General features: G+C 46.5%; 1 protein-coding gene across 1 annotated transcript in view; it reads right to left on the bottom strand.

Annotated features, from left to right (window-relative positions):
- The window catches only part of LOC142888994 (connector enhancer of kinase suppressor of ras 3-like), a 44960-nt gene extending 27617 nt beyond the window's left edge, over positions 1-17343 (bottom strand). The window contains exons 1-2 of the mRNA XM_076027511.1: positions 17097-17343; positions 3092-3255 (exon numbers count right to left, since the gene is read on the bottom strand). Coding sequence (XP_075883626.1) covers positions 3092-3255; positions 17097-17148 — 216 coding nt within the window. The 5' untranslated portion in view covers positions 17149-17343. The remainder of the gene's footprint in view (positions 1-3091; positions 3256-17096) is intronic.
- Positions 17344-17800: the final 457 nt, after the last annotated feature.

Consider the following 17800-nt stretch of genomic DNA (forward strand, 5'->3'; position numbering starts at 1 on the left):
ACGGCTTTCTAAGCTTAAAAAAGGGGGAGTTGGGCCCCTTTGAATTCCGGTTTTAATTAATTGAAATCTCTTCTCTTCGTCCCCAGACACCAATTTGTTCGCATTTGATGGGAGGAGGGAAGGAGTGTCTCATCACGTTGCAGGGCAGTAGGTCGTGGGTGCAGGTTTGGACAGTGGAGGCCTATATTTCAGAGCATGTGCACAAGGCTCGATGGTAGAGGGCTTCAACAGGAAGCGTGTGATCTAAGAATAACCAAGAAAGGAAGGAGAGAGTGAAGGCTGAGTGTGAGAGTGCACAGGTATTTTTTTTTTTTTTTATGGCTCCTTGTGGCCACTGGTCCTGTCAGTAGCAGTGACCTTGTCTCATTTAACGCCGGCTGTATCGGGCGCGGAGGTTGTTTCCTCCCCTCGGGACACGTGACAGGCCAAGGTCTCTTTCTTAATAAGGCAAAGCCCTGGCGGACGGACGGGAAGCAGCTACCCAGACGGCTTCAGTCAGAGGTGAACGGTCACTGCGAGTCCAGCATTCCTGCTCTAATTGTTTAATAGAGCCATGCTAAATTGCATAAGACCGTTCGTGCAGCTGGACTGGTAGCACTTGTTCAAAGCGGTTAAGTCAAAATGATGGCTTGCAATGAAAAACCTCACGGTGAAGAAGCACAGCGGAGGCCAGAGGGTGTTTACAGATAATAAAAAGAGACTATTGAACATGTTGACACCCTCTTGCAGTCGTGGAGAAAGGTTTTCGGCACCCTTGAGCCTCGGAGACCCTCAGTCAATCCCAATTATTGTCATTAAATATTTGCCACAGTTTTTTTTTTGTTGGTGCGTTTGGTTACATCACAAACCAATGGAAATGATTCTAAACTCTTGGAGTTCAACAGAAAAGTGCACATGCAGCATGTGGATAAATGTTGGTGACCGCACTAAAATATGAAGACTTTGGACTGATTCATAACGCAAGGCAGTACACCACAAGTGCATGAGGTGTCCAACTTTTCTCCACCACTGCACAATAATAGCCAAAGTTCTTCAGAAAACACAAAGACTGAAAAAATGACTCTGACCGTCTAATGGCCAATATGATTTTTCTTGAAAGAAGCAACAATAAGTAAGCTATAAGCAACGTATTTGCTCTAGGTTGCACAAGGAGCAATGCAGGAAAGCCCCACTTGAACTGCAGGCCACGTCGAGTATAAACAATGACATGAAGTTTGAAGACCATGACGGCGCTCAGCTTGCCGCTCGTGCACATAATTGCACGCGCTCTGCAACGTCCCATAAAGAAAAGACCAAACTTTTGCATTTCACCAGAGTGAAAATAGCCAAACTCAAAAGGGCCTAAACGCACAGCCTTTTTACAGAGTCGTAAAACAAGAAATGCTGACACAGATTTTGAGCGCGGGGCGCAAAACACGAGACCTTTATAGCACAGGAAGTGATAAAGCTCCAAATCGATCCCATCTGCTGGAGGACTAAAAAAAAAAAAAAAACCTGGTTCCCTTTAAGCCGGAGCATGGGCGGCTTTCATCGCTTTCCCTGTGCTTACGATTTATTTGGGCGCAGAAAACATTTTTGTTGGCAGCTCTTCTGGGAGCTGTGATGATGGATGGAGGGGCAGCTGGTTCTCTCCCAGGGAGGCCACTGAAAAACCTAAGGAGAAAATCTAAAATATACCATGGGAGGCGATTTGGAGCGCGGCTGAAACAAGAATAACCGTTTTTTTGAAGAGGTTTTCGAAAGCTAATGCAATGTTGTTGTTCTATTTTCTCTTCTCCCGCATGCAAAAGGGGAATTTTCCCAATAGGAAAAAGAAGCTCCCATCTTATCTAACAATTCATCAAACTGTCATTTCCAACTGTTTCTGCACGTTTACCATGAGCTTGGCGGTTGACACAGTTCAAGACAAACAACTGTCACCCCGAGGGTCTTTCAACCCGTTCCCCTCTCCTCAACAAAGAACGCTGCTGCTCCTAAACATCCTTGGGGCTGCGCCGCTCTCTGGGAACTGATGAGCATCAACTTCTGCATCACTGGCTCATTTCATTGTCCACAGTACAGACGTGCCAAAGAATGGACAGGGAGTGGAGGGGGGCGGCCGACGTTGTCAAGTTCAAGTGTTCAAATCCAACGGTAGCCGTAAAGAATTAATACGTACTCTTTGGGAAAAACCTTCAAATGATCTTTCATCTGGAAAAAGGTGGCTTGCCCTCCCCAGGTCGAAGAGCTAAGCCGAAAGGCAAAGCTCTCAATTTACTGGTCGATCTATGTTTCCTCCCAGGAAGGAAGACCCAGGACATGCTGGAGGGACATCGTCTCTCGGCTGGCCTGGGAACGCCTTGGGATCCCGCCAGCTGAGCTGGAGGAGGTGACTGGAGCTAGGGAAGTCTGGGTGTCTCTGTTGAGACTGTTGCTGCCGTGACCTGACTCCAGTTATATATATACAGAAGAAGAAGAAGAAGAAGAAGAAGAAGAAGAAGAAGAAGAGATATGGACGGCCGGACTGTGTGGGTTGTGCATGTCTCAACTGTCTGATTAATTGTGAACGCAACATGTTGAAGAAAAGTGGGGTGGGGGAGCCGGGGGGTGACCAGAAGTGCGAGTCACAGAGTGATCCAGCAGGTGTCCGCTGCTCAGTGTCTTTTTTTCCTGAGTTAACAGGAACTCCTGGTGGTCTTTCATGTTAAGCTCTTCCAGATGCTCAGCTCGACTTTTTAGCGTTGAGCGACGTCGCTTTTCCACCTGTTGAGACGTTGTCGCATTGAAGGCATACCGAGTTATATCAACGCCAAGCTGCCGTCGCACCATCAGCTCGCTTGTGCAGACCGTCTCAAGTTACGATACGGGGCGTGGCTGCAGAATGAAACATGTGCTGATGAGATGGCCTGGCGCCACCTGTCCCACTGTCCAAGGGGTTATTTGTGTCAATGAGTGCAGGAAGAAGCTGGTATTGAAGGCGGATGGATAGATAGATCTATTCCAGCTACACGTACAATAGCAGCTTTTAGCGAGTTCAGAAAATGTGGAAAGCAACTTTCCTTTGACCCACATATGTAGATGTTGGCATTAGCATTAGCGCACGTCTACTGACCAGAGCGCACAGCAGGTCCACAGCCTCCAGCACCAGCTCCTGGTGGCCGATCCTCGCCACGCCCAGCTCCTCCAGGTCCTGGTGCGTGATCTTCAGCAGCTGCTCGCCGCTGATTTTCTCCCGTTCGAAGTTGCTGACGTACTGCTGGAGGCTGTCGTCCAAGCCTGGGAGACAAAAAGAAAAAAAAGAAAAGGTTGCCGGAGGCAAATAGGTCAGACAGACAATAGAGCCACTCACCAGCGCGCTACAGTTTAACCGTCAGTAATACAGCTCTACTGTAAAAAGAAAAAGAAAAGAAAAAAAGTGAGGACCTAATAAACCACTGAATATTCAATATTCATTAGGACACACCTGTGTGCGTGTGTGTGTGTACAGTACAAATAAGAAACAGGTGGAACTACTGTCTTTGGCAAACAAATCCACTGTGAAACAGCAGCAAACGGTTGAAGCCCCCATGACTGTTAGGCTAATCAAACAACATTGCAGTATAACCGGGGTGTGTGTCAAACCCTGTGTGTGTCAGTGAGTGCCAGGGACATGGATGTCCCTTTGTTACCTCTTGCTACCTCTGTAACTAATGCGCTACAACACACGTATCACAGGGAGTTGCAGATAATAAACTGGTGACAACAAGCCAAGCAACAAACAAGTCCTCCCTTTGCACACAACAGGCCTCTTGGTGTTAGCAAGTCATGTCGGGATGGCGGCATAGACCAGGCCTTTGTGCGTTTTAGCATGGATGTGTCTGTGTGTGAGTGTGTGTGTGTGTGTGTGTGTATGTGTGTGTGTGTGTGAGTAAACACTATCATCTGCCCTATCAAAGAGTGCACAGAGAAGGGGCAGCTGCAGATGCATGGCCCTGTGCCCTGCTTCCCTGAAATAAAGACACACACACACACACACACACACACACACACACACACACACACACACACACACTTTTAGGGAAGGTCCACTTTCAGCCCAACATTCAGGTCACAGAAAGTGTTGCTTATTATAGGGAGCATGTAACTGAAATGCAGATAACGCCGTCCATATTGACACCATATTAAATATAGGCCACGGCGCCTCGTGTCTTCATACCTCAGCGACAGTCGGTCTGTGCACGTGTTGTGGGGGAAAAAGAAAAAAAAAAAAAGACGAGGGTAGTGTGTGTGTGTGTGTGTGTGTGTGTGTGTGTGTGTGTGTGTGTGTGTGTGTGGATGGTTCGTATCTTTGCCTGTTGGCACCCATGCAGTTTGTTTTTACCTTTTTCAGCATTGGTGTGAGGAAAAACCCATGACGTGGTTGATTAGCTTTAGGTTAAATCAGTTGGGGTTTTTTTTCCACAGAAGAACAGATCATGCGTACACAGATCCAGAAATATAAGTGCTAAATACTGTATCGATAAGACAGAGGAAAAAATAATGTGTTTTAATATCTGATGAGGAAGCATCACACTCGAGGCCTCACTACTCTAGTGTAGGCGAACCAATAAATGCACATAAAAGGGAGCTGCTGTGTAATTTTTCCAATGTGGTTATTGACTGACGCAGTCAGAAATCAAGCGTCGCCTATTGTAATACATTGTCATGCAACCAACAGAGGGCTGCCAATCAAACACAACAAAATTCCTTTCAGCCACCAACACCTCGCTTACCAAAGCGCTTTCATTCCTTGGCAAAATATCAGCGAGTGCACAAGTCATGTCCACTGAATCAAAGGGAAAATTCCATCGTGACTTGTTATCCTTGAACCTTCACACCAGTCAAACCCAGTTAGCCTCATTAGGTCCCCCCCACCACCACCCCCCTCCTCATTGCCGGCTTATTCTGCAGCGAGACTTTGGAGAATTTTAAGCCGAGGGCCTGACGGTCCGGTGGCCGTTAGACGTTAAGGGCCTGAGCCCACAACACAAGCCCAACACAAACACTGGGCCTTTCATTTCAACAAAAAACTTGGACGTGCAGAGGCCACAGTTTATTTATTTTTTTTCTGTGCTGCTAAAGCTGTGTTTTTCAGATTACAGTGCCACTCCTCTCGCAAGACAGGCCACCGGGATGACTTCTGAGTGTGCAGCATTCTTTTCGTTTGAGTGAGCCACAAACTATCATTCAGACGGCCAAGATATGGAAAAAAAAAAAAAAAAAAAGACAGCGGAAAGGAATGCCCTGAGGATTAATCTACATCCACTAATTGGCAAATCAAAGGCCTATGCTCCACTTGAGTTTGTTTTTTTTTGGCTTCCCGACTCATTAATTAGCGTGTACTTCCTCCTGACATACCCTCTCCCTGATCCTAAAAGTCAGACTTTAGAGTTCAGGCGATCCGAGGTCATTGCCGGGGTTCAAACTGATCTGCATTCTCTTTGAAGAGCGGCGGCAGCTGCTTTGAAATATCATTCTCGCTGCGCACGAGTGTGCCACAGATTGAGACCTAGCACTTTGCCAAGGCGCCGCGGTAACGCACCATGATGAGAATAAACACGCACGTGTCGGGGGAAAAAAAAGCAAATTACTTTGCGAGAGAGTGCGCAAGCTGTAAGGGAAGGCCAGTACAGCGAATCCATCCCAGGAGTCCTCAACCCTTGACACCGCGAGCATAAAATAAGGCCGTCCCACGAATAAAAGTGGGGCTTATTAAACGTTTATTGGGCGGCGATCAATGGCGGCCGGGGCGTGTGAGACTATCAATTTTCATTAAAGCCACAGCAAGCGGCGAAGGCGATAGAGTGTCAGGCTATTGTGGAATTGAGGAAAGGGGGATGGCGGCCGTGCAAATGCTTTTAAAAGCCTGCGCAGGATGGAACACTTTGGAGTTTTATGGGCCTCCCTGAGCCACTTGGTTGACACTCTTCGACCGGGGCGAGCGGGTGCTACTGGGGAGTCGAGGCGCGGGCGCATACTGGTGTCACATGCGTTTACATTGTCGATAACATAGAGCGGCGTTGAGCAAAGCGCTTTTGAGTGAGGCAAATTCATTCAGCTGAAAATTCCTCAACGGATTAGGTCAAAATCAGTGCAGTATAAACGCACCGATGACCCAAAGCACACAGAACTTTCACCCTGCTTTATTTTATTCATTAAAAAATGATCCTGGTAAGACAAGTGCTGTGAATGTATGCGATTCTTAACATACGAAACAACAGCATCGGTTGTGTTTTCCATTCCTCTGGCCTCCTTTTCTGTGTGGAGTTTGCTCTCTTGTTTGTTCTCCCTGTGTCTGCGTGGGTTCCCTTCGGGTTCTCCAGCTTCCTCCCACAGTTCAAAAACATGCAAGCGAAGCAAACTGGGAACTCTAAACTGGTCGTAGGAGCGAGTGTGAGTGGTCATTGTGTCTTTGTTTGTCTTTCAATGTGGCCCTGTGATAAACTGGCGACTTGTCCAGGGCGGATCGCTCCCTTCGGCCTATGACAGCTTGGATTGGCTCCAGCAAAACCCCCCCGCGACCTGGACTGTAGGAGAAAGCGGGTATGGAAGTTGCTTGGACTGAAGATGGACTGATATCTCTATAAGAACAGCAAACGTCTCTTCCTGTCTAAAAATGTGCAGCTTACCACTGTGACTTCTAAACTTTGCAACTGATTAACAGGTTGCCAATCATTGCCTCCAATTTCCGTGAGGGAAAAAAAAATTGTTCAACGTAGTTGGATTCTGAAACGAGAACGGCAGGTTGCGGGAGAAACGCTAGCCTCAATGTCGTGAAGCAGCAGCTGTTCTTCCCTGTGGGGTCTTCCCTGCCACGCACTGGTTCACACGGTAGGTTATCAACACAACAGCACTGCTGTGTAGATGTATATGCATAAACACGCGGAGGCATATTCCTCCGCAGCTGGGAAAGCAGGAGTCTCCGAGACTTTGTGACTTTGAAGAGTCGATTCCATTCAGAAGCAGATAAAAAAAAAAAAAAAACATACTGTGGTTGATGTAGCCAAGTGCACAACAGCTTAGCCAGGACCCGACATGCTTAAGATGAAAGACTTTTGAAAGACCTTAAAGATTGCTACACGACTTTCGGAAAACCTGTCAGTGCTCTGTATTTACGCAAAAATGCTGCTGGGTGTTGACAGACAATGCTTTTTAAATACAGCTTTCAGTTGCCAACTTTTCATTCCCAGGGATTTGATTACGCCAGAGGAGTCTTTCACCTCCCACAAAAGGGACGAAACAGGCAACCCCCTCCATCCCCTCAACCCCCTGTCGATACCTCCCACATTCAAACCCCTCCCTGTGCTCCCGGTGGGAGTCGAGGCCGCCCCGCGACACAAACACTAACCAATATCCCCACTGGGGCTGAGCAGTGGGAAAGCTACCGGGTGTGGAACAGCATAGCCACTGTATCTCCGCTGTTGCACTTGTCAGCCCGGCCTCGGAACCTGCGGGGACCGTCCAGGAATTTGACTCATTGTTCTCCGCTGAGCAACCCCATTGTGGGAATTCACAGCGCTCGGGCACAATGGGTCTCAGGCCAGACCAGGCTGTGCTGTAATTAGAAAGGAAGAAGGAAAAAAAGCTTCTCTCTGCAACTGCTAAGCTATCCTAATGCATGACTTCACAGAACAACAAAGCCTGTACACACACACACACACGCTGGGTTGGCCCTTCCAATGGGAACTGGAGCCCGGAGTTACACAATGGTGCTGCTCTACATCTTCCCATCAATTTTCTAAACAGGGAACAGTTTAAAAAAAAAGGCGGCGGCTCTCGTTTGACTATTGGCTTCCAACGAAACAATTCACAAGTGCACATTTCAAGACGCTGACAAGCAAAGCCATTCAGCAATGCCTAGAACAAATTGCGCACAAGGAGTTGAGACGCCGCTATTAAAAAGCTTGTCATGGCGACGGCGTCAGTGACATCACTCGGATGACCCACGGCAAACCCGTGTTTTAGTCTCGTCGCCGCTTCCAACAGTGAACAAAGAGTGTTTCACCAGCGCTCACTGATCTCAAACACAGGCGACTCCTAAATGGCAGTGACATCTCTCTGTTGGGCTTCCTGAGGGAGAAGAAGAAAAAAAACAGCTGTGGCTGATCCATCCACGGTGACACAAAAGCAGCTCTATCTCAGAGCCGGGTGGCAGAGTGACGGACGATGACTGACGATGGAAGACAGGGGTCCAAGTTGGTATCCAGGAGCGGCTGAAGCGCATCAGAAAGGCTAACTCGCACCCCGAGGCCTCTGAGGTATTCGCTGGGACTCGGTTGGTCATATTTTTTAGTTGAGTCTGAGGGTGAGGTGAAGGATAATGGGCCGAGGTGAGACGTCAGGGAGGTCGAGGGAGGCTCCGAGGAGTATTTAGACGGTCGTTGCACGTGACGTACGATGACTTCGGGCCACAAACGGAAGAGGGGGAAGCGGAAGAGCAAAGGTGGAGTGAGGGAGACGCTTCGCTCGAGGCTCATTACGACAGTCTTTGCGAGCCAGACAGACGGTTGTTACCCAAGTTATGGGCGTGGAGAGCAGAAATGACAAACTGGTTGCGTGGGGTCGCTGGGTTTGCGCCTGATGGGTGATTCGTGACGCTCATGCCAAACATTGTTCTCATACTGCTCGTTAACGCCGATCATGCGCGGCGTAACCTGTTAACGCCATTCAGCCTAATTCGGCTGAGCGAAGCTCGCAGATACAGTTCAAGCGCCTGGTGCTGATGATTCGTTATTCGACAGCCACGAAAATAAGTGCAAAAGACATAAAGGAGCAACCCGCTAGCAAGCAATCTGCAGAACAAATTGGATACAATTCATGCCATGGCCCCCCAAAAAATGGGCCTTGTGTTTTCAACTGATTTCTACTTTGATCCTGCAATGGATTCTTTTTACAGAGCGTTTGCACATTAGCTCTCACTAAACAGGAAAATATCCCAGGAGGACAATACTGTGTTCATAAAAGGCTCTTTTCTTTCAATATTTTGTCACCACAAAAATGGGATACATAACTTTTATTGAAGCTGTGGAAGCAGCTGTAAGTCATTAACGACTTAACGATTGGTTTGATTTAATGATTTATTTTGGGAGGACAAGAATGCAATTTTTACTATGAACAAAAAATGCATTATTGGAGCTTACAAAGCACAAAAAACAAAACAACGATGTTGCAAGCAGACCAGGCAGGTAAATGCAGCCTTTCAGAGCAGGAACTTCCCAGTCTGACAGAAACACCAATCACTCTTTGGCCAGTCGCTGTTGCTAGTTACCACTAGCATAAACACCCACTAAAGAAAGCAACAAAGGCCTCAAAAATGTCTCAAACTCCCCCCTCCTGTGTCCCATTCCCACTTCCAAACCAACCAACCACAATCCTCTGTCCTTCCTGGCCCCTCAAACATTCCCGTTGTTGAGACGCCGGCTGTTGACAAGTATCCCAGGATAGTCACAAGTCTTTGTGTCTAGAAAATGTGCGACACAATGGGGAATGAGTCTTTAAGGGGCTCGCAATTGATCTCGCTTGTTTCTGGCCGCGAGTCACAACAGAAAGCAGGAACAGAAACGGGGCGGACGCGAGTTCTGTGTGGCCCAGCAGCTAATGAAGAAGGGATGCTGCACAGAGACTGCACTGTTTGTGGGACAACAAACTTCTGAGGCGCTTGCCCGGCTTCACCCTATACACTGTTTACCTAAAACTATAATTAAGGACCACGCTTCTTTTCAAAGAGACCAGGAATGGAGGGAGCACAAGAGCTAAGAGGCTGGGAAACAAAAAGGTGGAGAGGGAGAGAGAGGGAGAAAAAGACAAGGAGGAAAGAAAAAGGAAATTACCGGTCTTGAAACGTGACATCCGCCGTCAAAACTTAAACCCCAGTTTAGTCAGAGACACTGAGACGCAAACAGGTCACGGAAAACAGCACAGGGGAGAGCCTTCATCTCGTCACACGTATGATCAGGGTGGCCTTGCCCACTGATTACTAAGCAACTAACCGGAAACACAATGGCTGCCTATGGACCCCACAATAAGGACAAAACAATGTTTTGGGAAGGACATTAACCAAGGATTTGCCATGGGAAAGCATCCTTGGGGTCCAAGTGTGGATCCCTCCAGACATCGATGCAAAAGTACCTGCTAATTGCCAAAAATCTCCTTGAGGATAATGCTTCCATCAAATCTTGTTAAAAGGCCTGCCTGCTTAAGTCGACGGAGGGAATCAACTGCTGAGCCAAGCAGGGGATTTACACAAACAAAACCGACCAACAGCGGATCCATCACGAACCCTGGCACAGCAAAGTTCTATTCCATCCTCAGTCTTGGCACATCTTCACACAATACTGCGGTTTGGTGCCCGCGCTTTCTACTCCTGGGGAAATCCAGAAGCACTTCAACCAGGCGTCTGCAACCGGCAGTCACTCCTTCAGCCACAATACCTGCCAGCAAAGGGCTGAATGATTGGCTTCTCATGTAAATAAACCTCAGGTTGCTATAGTGAAGAGGAGGGAAGTGGGTAGAGGTCGGGCGGATGGCGGTGGGAATGGATGGACGCAGCTGAATTGCAGAGGAGGAAACGTGGAGGAGTGTGACCAGAAAGACCAGAGAGCATCATTAGCCCATCTATCCTCCCTAGGGCAACAACAACAGTGCTATAAAATATTTTTCCAGAAGACAAAGCTGTCAATTGTGAAATAAAAACAGAGACAAATCAAGATTTCACCGTGGTGACGTGCATTGGTCTCCTCACCAATCTCCTTTTAACTTCCTCCATGTACCTACAGTTGTTACTGATGGCAATCAGTGACTGACTTCTTACAACCTCTGAATGACGGAGCACCAATGCATCCACAGCTCGCAGGCTTTGAGCTCCAGGCTAGCAGGGTTGCCGGTGGAGGTTGGTGATTCATCTCCAATACAGAAGGTACTGACGAGTGATGACGCAGACGCCGCTGCGGTCGAAATGACTCCTGCATTTGGCGTTGAATGACACATCCTTGGGAATCCCAATTAATACACTTCACCTATAACTGACTTTGTACGCACACAAGGTCAGACCACTCCCACCTATAAACCTTGCAGCACTCCGCCCATTTGTGTTGCAAAAGGCCTGTTTGTAGTTTCCGCCAACACCTGTTGTGGGTCTGCCTTCCAACCGTGACAAATAGAGAGAGGGATGGTCGCGTTCCCATAAATGATAGATGGGCTTCTGGCTGGAAAGGGCGTCACGGGCAAACGCTGATGAAGAGGCAGGTGAGAGGCGTCCACCAGGTGTCTTCGTGGAAACAAAAGGAAGGATCAACAAAATCAACAGAGTCTCCATAATTGTTCCTCCAGGGCCACAATTTTCCCAAAGCGGGGCCACCACTCCCTCCTCAAACAATTCAAGAACAAAACTCTGACAGCATTCCCAATATGCAATGAATTGAATTATAACCTAATCAACTTTATGATTTTTTTTTTTTTTTTTTTCAAAAGGTGACCATCATGTCATGTGCTGTGCACCTGCATGCAAAATAACCGCAGAAGGGTCATGAGGATTGTTTGTTCAATCGTCCAGGTGTACACACGTGCCTGCGTTTGGTTTCCTGGTTCAAACAGACTCTTCCATCCATCCTTCTGCCCGTGCACGTGTTTGTGAAGCCATGCTTGATCGTGAGCCTGAAGGCTCATCCGTGGTGCAATAACAAAGGCTAACCCATTTCAGCTGTCGTCTCCGTCAGCACTCCCTAATGTAACAACAACAGGAGAGCCGACAGACTCAGGGACAAGTCACAGCTAGTGGACAGTGACCTCCAAACAATACCAACCCTAAACATCACCAACATAATCATGTCAACATGAGAAAGGCACCATTTCTTTTCTCCTCGCAAAGTCCAACCAAAAGTCTTTGTGCCCCACATTGTTGACATTTTTAAACTGTGTGAACAGCAGGAGAGGAATTCAGCGAGTCTCTGCGGAGAAGTTGGAAAGTATGGACAAGTCTGAACATGTTTTGAACGCACTCTAATCTGGCGGCTGCCCAAATATAGCTTGGCTGAACCCAAAAGCGGGTGCTGGATCATGAAATCGCAGGCCGCTTGGCAGTCCTAATGACATTACAGCTGACAGAAGTTTGAGGGCTTCTGATTGGGAGAGAACCGTCAAGTAGACTCGCTTCAGTGTTTCTAATCCCTCGGCCTTGAACGCAACAAAGGACATGATCTGTCATGATCGGTCTGTTTTAACTGCATGGGCCCGGGGCATCCGGTTCGATGGAAGAAGGGAAAAAAAAACACAACGACCGCATTCCTCCAATAAGCCGTGGTTACTGGTGCATATCTGTCCAAGGCGGCTGCTTTGATGGCAATATCGATGCAGTCGTTTAATTCCTCCGTTCCTCCACTCGATAACGCTGTATCACAGTGCCCGGGACACCTTACACCCATTTCTGAGGGTTTTAATAGTCAAATTAAACTTGCATTGCTTTGACCAAAGCCAGAGATTCAACTGTCACATCGTCGTCACTCGCGTGACTGGTTGGCTGTGTTTACACAACGGCAAAGAATCACTCTGCCTGTGCTGGTCTCATCTCTGCAAACATGTCTGTTGACCTCGCAGGGTTCTACATTTCCTTTGACCACTGAAGCATTTGATTAGGGTATTTTTTTTTTTCATCCAACTGGTTGTGTCATGTGGGAAATGAGAGGTTTCCAGAGGCTGAATTAAGGTCAGTGCATGTGTGTTGATGACGCAGGAAGTAATAAATATTTAGAGTGTTGTTGACAGTGTTTAGAAAATAGGCTAAGTGTCGCCAGGAAAAGGAACTTTATCTATCTAAAATTAAAAAAAAATCTAAAGTTTCTTCCTTCAGCTCTAAATAAAGCCCAACAGGATCCATTAAATTGCAGAATGCATAAATCTAATGAGAATCTTTCCATAGGAACTGAAAAGAGGGCACATGATGAAAGAGAAATATGTTTTAATCATGCTTACACCTTTGAAAAGTCAACTGAAAATATAACCAGAGCAGGCGATTGCAGTTTCACAGAAAAAAAATGGAATTCCTTGGCCACACATGCCTGTGCAAAAGCTCTCCAAATTGGATTGTGCTTCAGACATGTGGTGAGGGCGAACTCACTCTGTGCAGTGTGGGGGAGACTCACACTCTTACTGCACAGGGAACCAGCGAGCATGTGACCCGCACTTTCATCTCTCACATCCTGCGTGCCACCTCTGCTCGGACCCTCTGCTCCTGTGGTTCCAGCGCAGCAACTCAGCCGTGCAATGCTCTTAGATCCGAGCTGCGCCAAATAGCTTGCAGGACCTACTAAGCTGAGATCATCTGTGAGATTTGCAATGCACATTTTAGATTTGAATGAAAAGCAAACTGGTCTAACCCAGGGCTGGCAGGCACATACTTGGCAGTGACGGTCACCGGGCAAAAAAAAAAGAAGAAGAAGATCCACTGGGTTGACATGCAAATGCGAACTGATCATAGTCAAACTGCCATATCAAAGATGCATGTAGAGTCTTGGCTCTAACCATGCTGTAATCCAACCAAAGGTTTCTGTGTTGGGGCTGATCCTCTTGGATACCACGACCATGTGAGAAACAGGCTGGGGAGAGTTGACCGAAACAAAGCCACTGTGAGGCCTTTTTTATTCCCTTCCCCAAGAGGGGACTCTCCTTACCGCACTACCCCCTGAGGTCAAAAAAGCCATTCAGGTAACAAGGTAACACGGCTATTATCTGCCCATTGACGGAGCACAATGAGTCAATCTTCAGAGCTGAATGGAAGGATGACTGGAAACTAGTTAAGAATGAAGACAGGAGTTTTAAGCGGGGAGGGGCGCCGACCTCTCTGTCGTTGGACGACCCGCTGAAGATATTTGGTGCTGCTGTGTTTTCCTTTATTAGGGATTTATTAAACATCCATCCTCTCTGGTGCATGTATATGCTGCAGTTGATTAATGATGCCTTAGGAGCCTATCCAAACTTGCGGAACTACCAGTCGTCTGATAGAGCCGGCACTAAAACAGATGCTCCAGATGCCTCAATAAGGGGTTGAGGTGTCTGCACAATCTCTGCTCACACTCCAGTTTAGGAAGTCTATGCATTGGCCGCATCGAGATCAGGTGCCTTTATTGCCAACACCTATCTGTCATCTGCAGAGAAAAAAAGAAAAGCCATCTGCTCAGACCCATTCACACAAAGCAGGCCCGGGAAAAAAAAGACTGTGATTCTTTTTCTTTTTTTTTTTAAAGAGAAAACACTTGGTTAAGACCAAAGTGCCTTGAGCACATGTGTTTGCCACATCTCTGACAAGGTAATTGCCTTCTTGGCACTTTGGTGCCATTCGAGAAGCAGGATGCAGCAACACACACACACACACACACACACACACACACACACACACACACACACACACACACACACACACACAGCTATTCTTGTGTTTCCATCCACATGGCATCAAGCGGCCAAACTGTATGAGGTGCAGAGGAACACATGTCTGACAAACATCTGAGTATTTATAGCAGCCACGCCGCTGCAGCTCAGGACTGATCACTTTTCAGTTCATGGTAGTGTCAGGGTTTTAAATGTACTACAAAAGGGGCCTTGGGTTTTGCGAGTAACTTATCTCAACTCCTTGACTTTAGAACTTTGGCTACAAACAAAAAATACTTCCCTTTAATCAATAGCTTTTCTAAAAGTTCTAACAGCTGATATTCAAACATTTGGGAACAATTTAAGTGAGATACATATTCAGGAAAGAGTTGAAGAACTACTAAAATTCAGGTCTAACTCAGTCTTACTTTTTGCCACAGGATGCACACGTGCTAACAGCTAACATGTACCAACACGAACCATTCACTAACAAATCAAGTCATTAGGTCATTTAAAAAAAATAATTGCTCTGTAAGTAGGCTGTCGTTAGAAAAGTGCATTATGTCCCCAAGGGCAACTTGCTTCTACACATGACATACGGAATATAAATCACTTGACACCACCGGCCCAGCTGGAAGATCAGAGCCTGCGACGACAGAAACATGCTCCGGGGCATCTTCAGCCCCAAACAACAAACAACAGTGTTCTAAATTTGAAAAAAGTCAAGCAGCCTTTCACTGGCAATAAACATCCACCAACCACTGCTTGATCTCCCTGAACAATGCCATGAATTAACAATGGCTGCAATATACAAAAAAAGGGCCGAGTGCTGGGGGGAGAAAACAACCCGAGGGCCAGAGCTTCCTGGGAGTCACAGGAACAACACAACTCTGGCAACACCCTTGTTTGCCATTGGAGTGAATAGGTCAACATGGGGGCCATGACCTCTTCCCACTATACAGGCTTTATTTCAGTTTGATGAACTGTGTTTTGGACACCAGGCATTAGAGCTGAGCGTGCCACGTGAGGTTAAAAACATTTTTGAAAAGTTAGAAGGAAAAAAAACTATGACAAACAAATGTTATTTTGTTTTTTCATCTACGTATATTAGATTGGTAAAATATTATAAGCTGGCAGATTGGATGTAAGGATTGTTTAAATTCCAAGTATGACCATAAAAGGCATTTGGAAAAGGCAGAGTGATTTTAAAATTGAAATCTAAAGGTCAGGGTCCATCCAGCTACCACTTAAAGTTAATATTAATCTTCTGACCAATCAAAGAACCAGTTGATGATCAAAACCAATTTCACCAACGTAAGACAGGTGATAGCAAGATCATTCATTGATAGCGGATAGGCAAGGCACATCACTTAGAAAACCCTGCAAACGAAGCTCTAAAAAAAAAAAAACACTGGTTGACACCAGCTGAGACAAGTGCTGAGTCAGATTTGCCATAGAGCGACAGCAATGGGGACGGTGTAGACAACTAATCCTCTATCCGAGCATGCCTCGGTTGGACCCTTTTCACTAGAACACTGAATCTAACCCCTTCACAATCCCCCTTTAGCGCCAAACTACGGTTGAGCGCTCCCAGGTATGCCTCAATCAGCATTTAGCACAGCGAAAGCAGCAATTAATGACAAAGAAGTGGAAACAACTGCATTTTTTTTTTTTTTTTTTTTTTTTAAAGGAAGTCATCAGTGATTGACAGAGCAGCAGACAAAATGAAGTCGAAAAAGAAAACGAATCGCCCTCTCATCAGCCTTGAATACATCATATCACTTTCTCTCCGCAGTAAACACAAAACTCCCTCCTGGGTTTGTTAATGTGTTTTTTGGAATGATGGAAATCTATTTCCATTCATCGCTCGCATACCATCTGCGGTCTCTCAGCAGACATACCAATGCTGTGACGGAACCCGGCTCAAAGTTGTCATTACCATAACAAGGATTCCTCGCAGCATCTCAAACAGGTATGATTTATATGACGCGACACCGGCCGAGTGGAGGCACTCGGGAGCGTGTTTACGTCTCCAAAGTGATTGATGAGAGTTCCGACCAGGCTCCTAAATATGTATGAGACGATTTCACCACTGTGTGAGGGGTTTGAATTTTAAAACTAGGAGCAATATCAACGCGAGTGACCACCACCACCACCACCATCATCATCATCATCATCATCGATTCTTTTTTTCTTTTTTTTCAATCAACTTAATCATATAATTGAGAATAAACAACTTTATGTCTCAGACAGTAGTGTCTGACTCCAAAGTGTTGGGATTTTATTTGCGTTTAAACAGCAGCTACCGGTGTCGACCGGTGCATTTCAGACCGACACGCACATTTGTTTGCCAACACTGTCAAGTGCTTGTCACTCAACATTCGTTTAATTGTCAATTCAAACGTTTCTAAGAGGAGCGAACTCTATCGCGGCACTTTATAAGGTAACTTTCTTTCAAAAACGTAAGCTTAGGGAAACTCGCTTCCCCCCGCGGTATAAGGCTTCTGTGTCCTATTGTTAAACACTCCAGTCGAGGTATGTTGAAACGCAGGAGCAGTTTCTACGAAACTAGAGTGAGATAACTGAGGAGCGACGAAGGGGAAAAACCATCAGAGGAGCTCTCAGCTGCTCTCGTCTTAAGTTACGACTGCTTTGTGAATGTAAAAAAAAAAAACAAAAAACAAAAAACAAAACAACGTAATAATTAACTGTAAGAACTAAAAGTTGTCCAGGCTTACCCTTCATCCAGTCGACCACTTGTTTCGGACTCCACTTCGTTATCGGCTCCATGTCTCTCTCTCTTTTTTTTTTAAGAGGGACCAAAACCGCCGACACTGAACTGCGCCCAAAAGTTTCGGTGGAGTGAAAGTCGTGAAAAAGAATAAAGTGTCACATTCTTCGCAACAAGGTCGGCGACGTTGAACGACGTTGTGTTCCCTGACGGACCGTACACATGGGACTGGTAGAAGGCTGAACTGGAATCAGCCGCAACTCCTCCTCGCCGCCCGGTCGGTCAGGGATCAGTGCTGCTTTCACTGCTCCCCCAGATAGTGGGAGAAAGCTGTGCTTTGGAGAACAACAGCGGAATGTCGCGCAGAGTCTCAATTGTTGAATGACAGTTTTGGTCTGAACTGTGTTTTTTTTTTTCATACTCTTTGTGATGCGTATTTCTACTTAATTTGAATTCATTACCATGTCTCTCAATCGTTCCCAAAGCCTCCGTAACCAGAGTGATTTTATGATGAGTTTTCACCTTTTTCTGCTCTGGAAGTAATATTTACGGGGAAGCACTGAATGCAACGATGATTTCGCCGCCCTCAATTGAATCTGTAGGCGGGGACGAGTGCTGCACACTTCGTCTTTATTGTCATTGCTCACGACAAAAATAAAAAAATAAATTATGAAATGCGCACGTGTTATGCTGCCCAGATGTTTGCAAGTA

Source organism: Nelusetta ayraudi, unplaced genomic scaffold, assembly GCF_046127955.1.
Source record: "Nelusetta ayraudi isolate G7.1 ecotype Tasmania unplaced genomic scaffold, CSIRO-AGI_Nayr_v1 ptg000021l, whole genome shotgun sequence".
Taxonomy (NCBI): domain Eukaryota; kingdom Metazoa; phylum Chordata; class Actinopteri; order Tetraodontiformes; family Monacanthidae; genus Nelusetta; species Nelusetta ayraudi.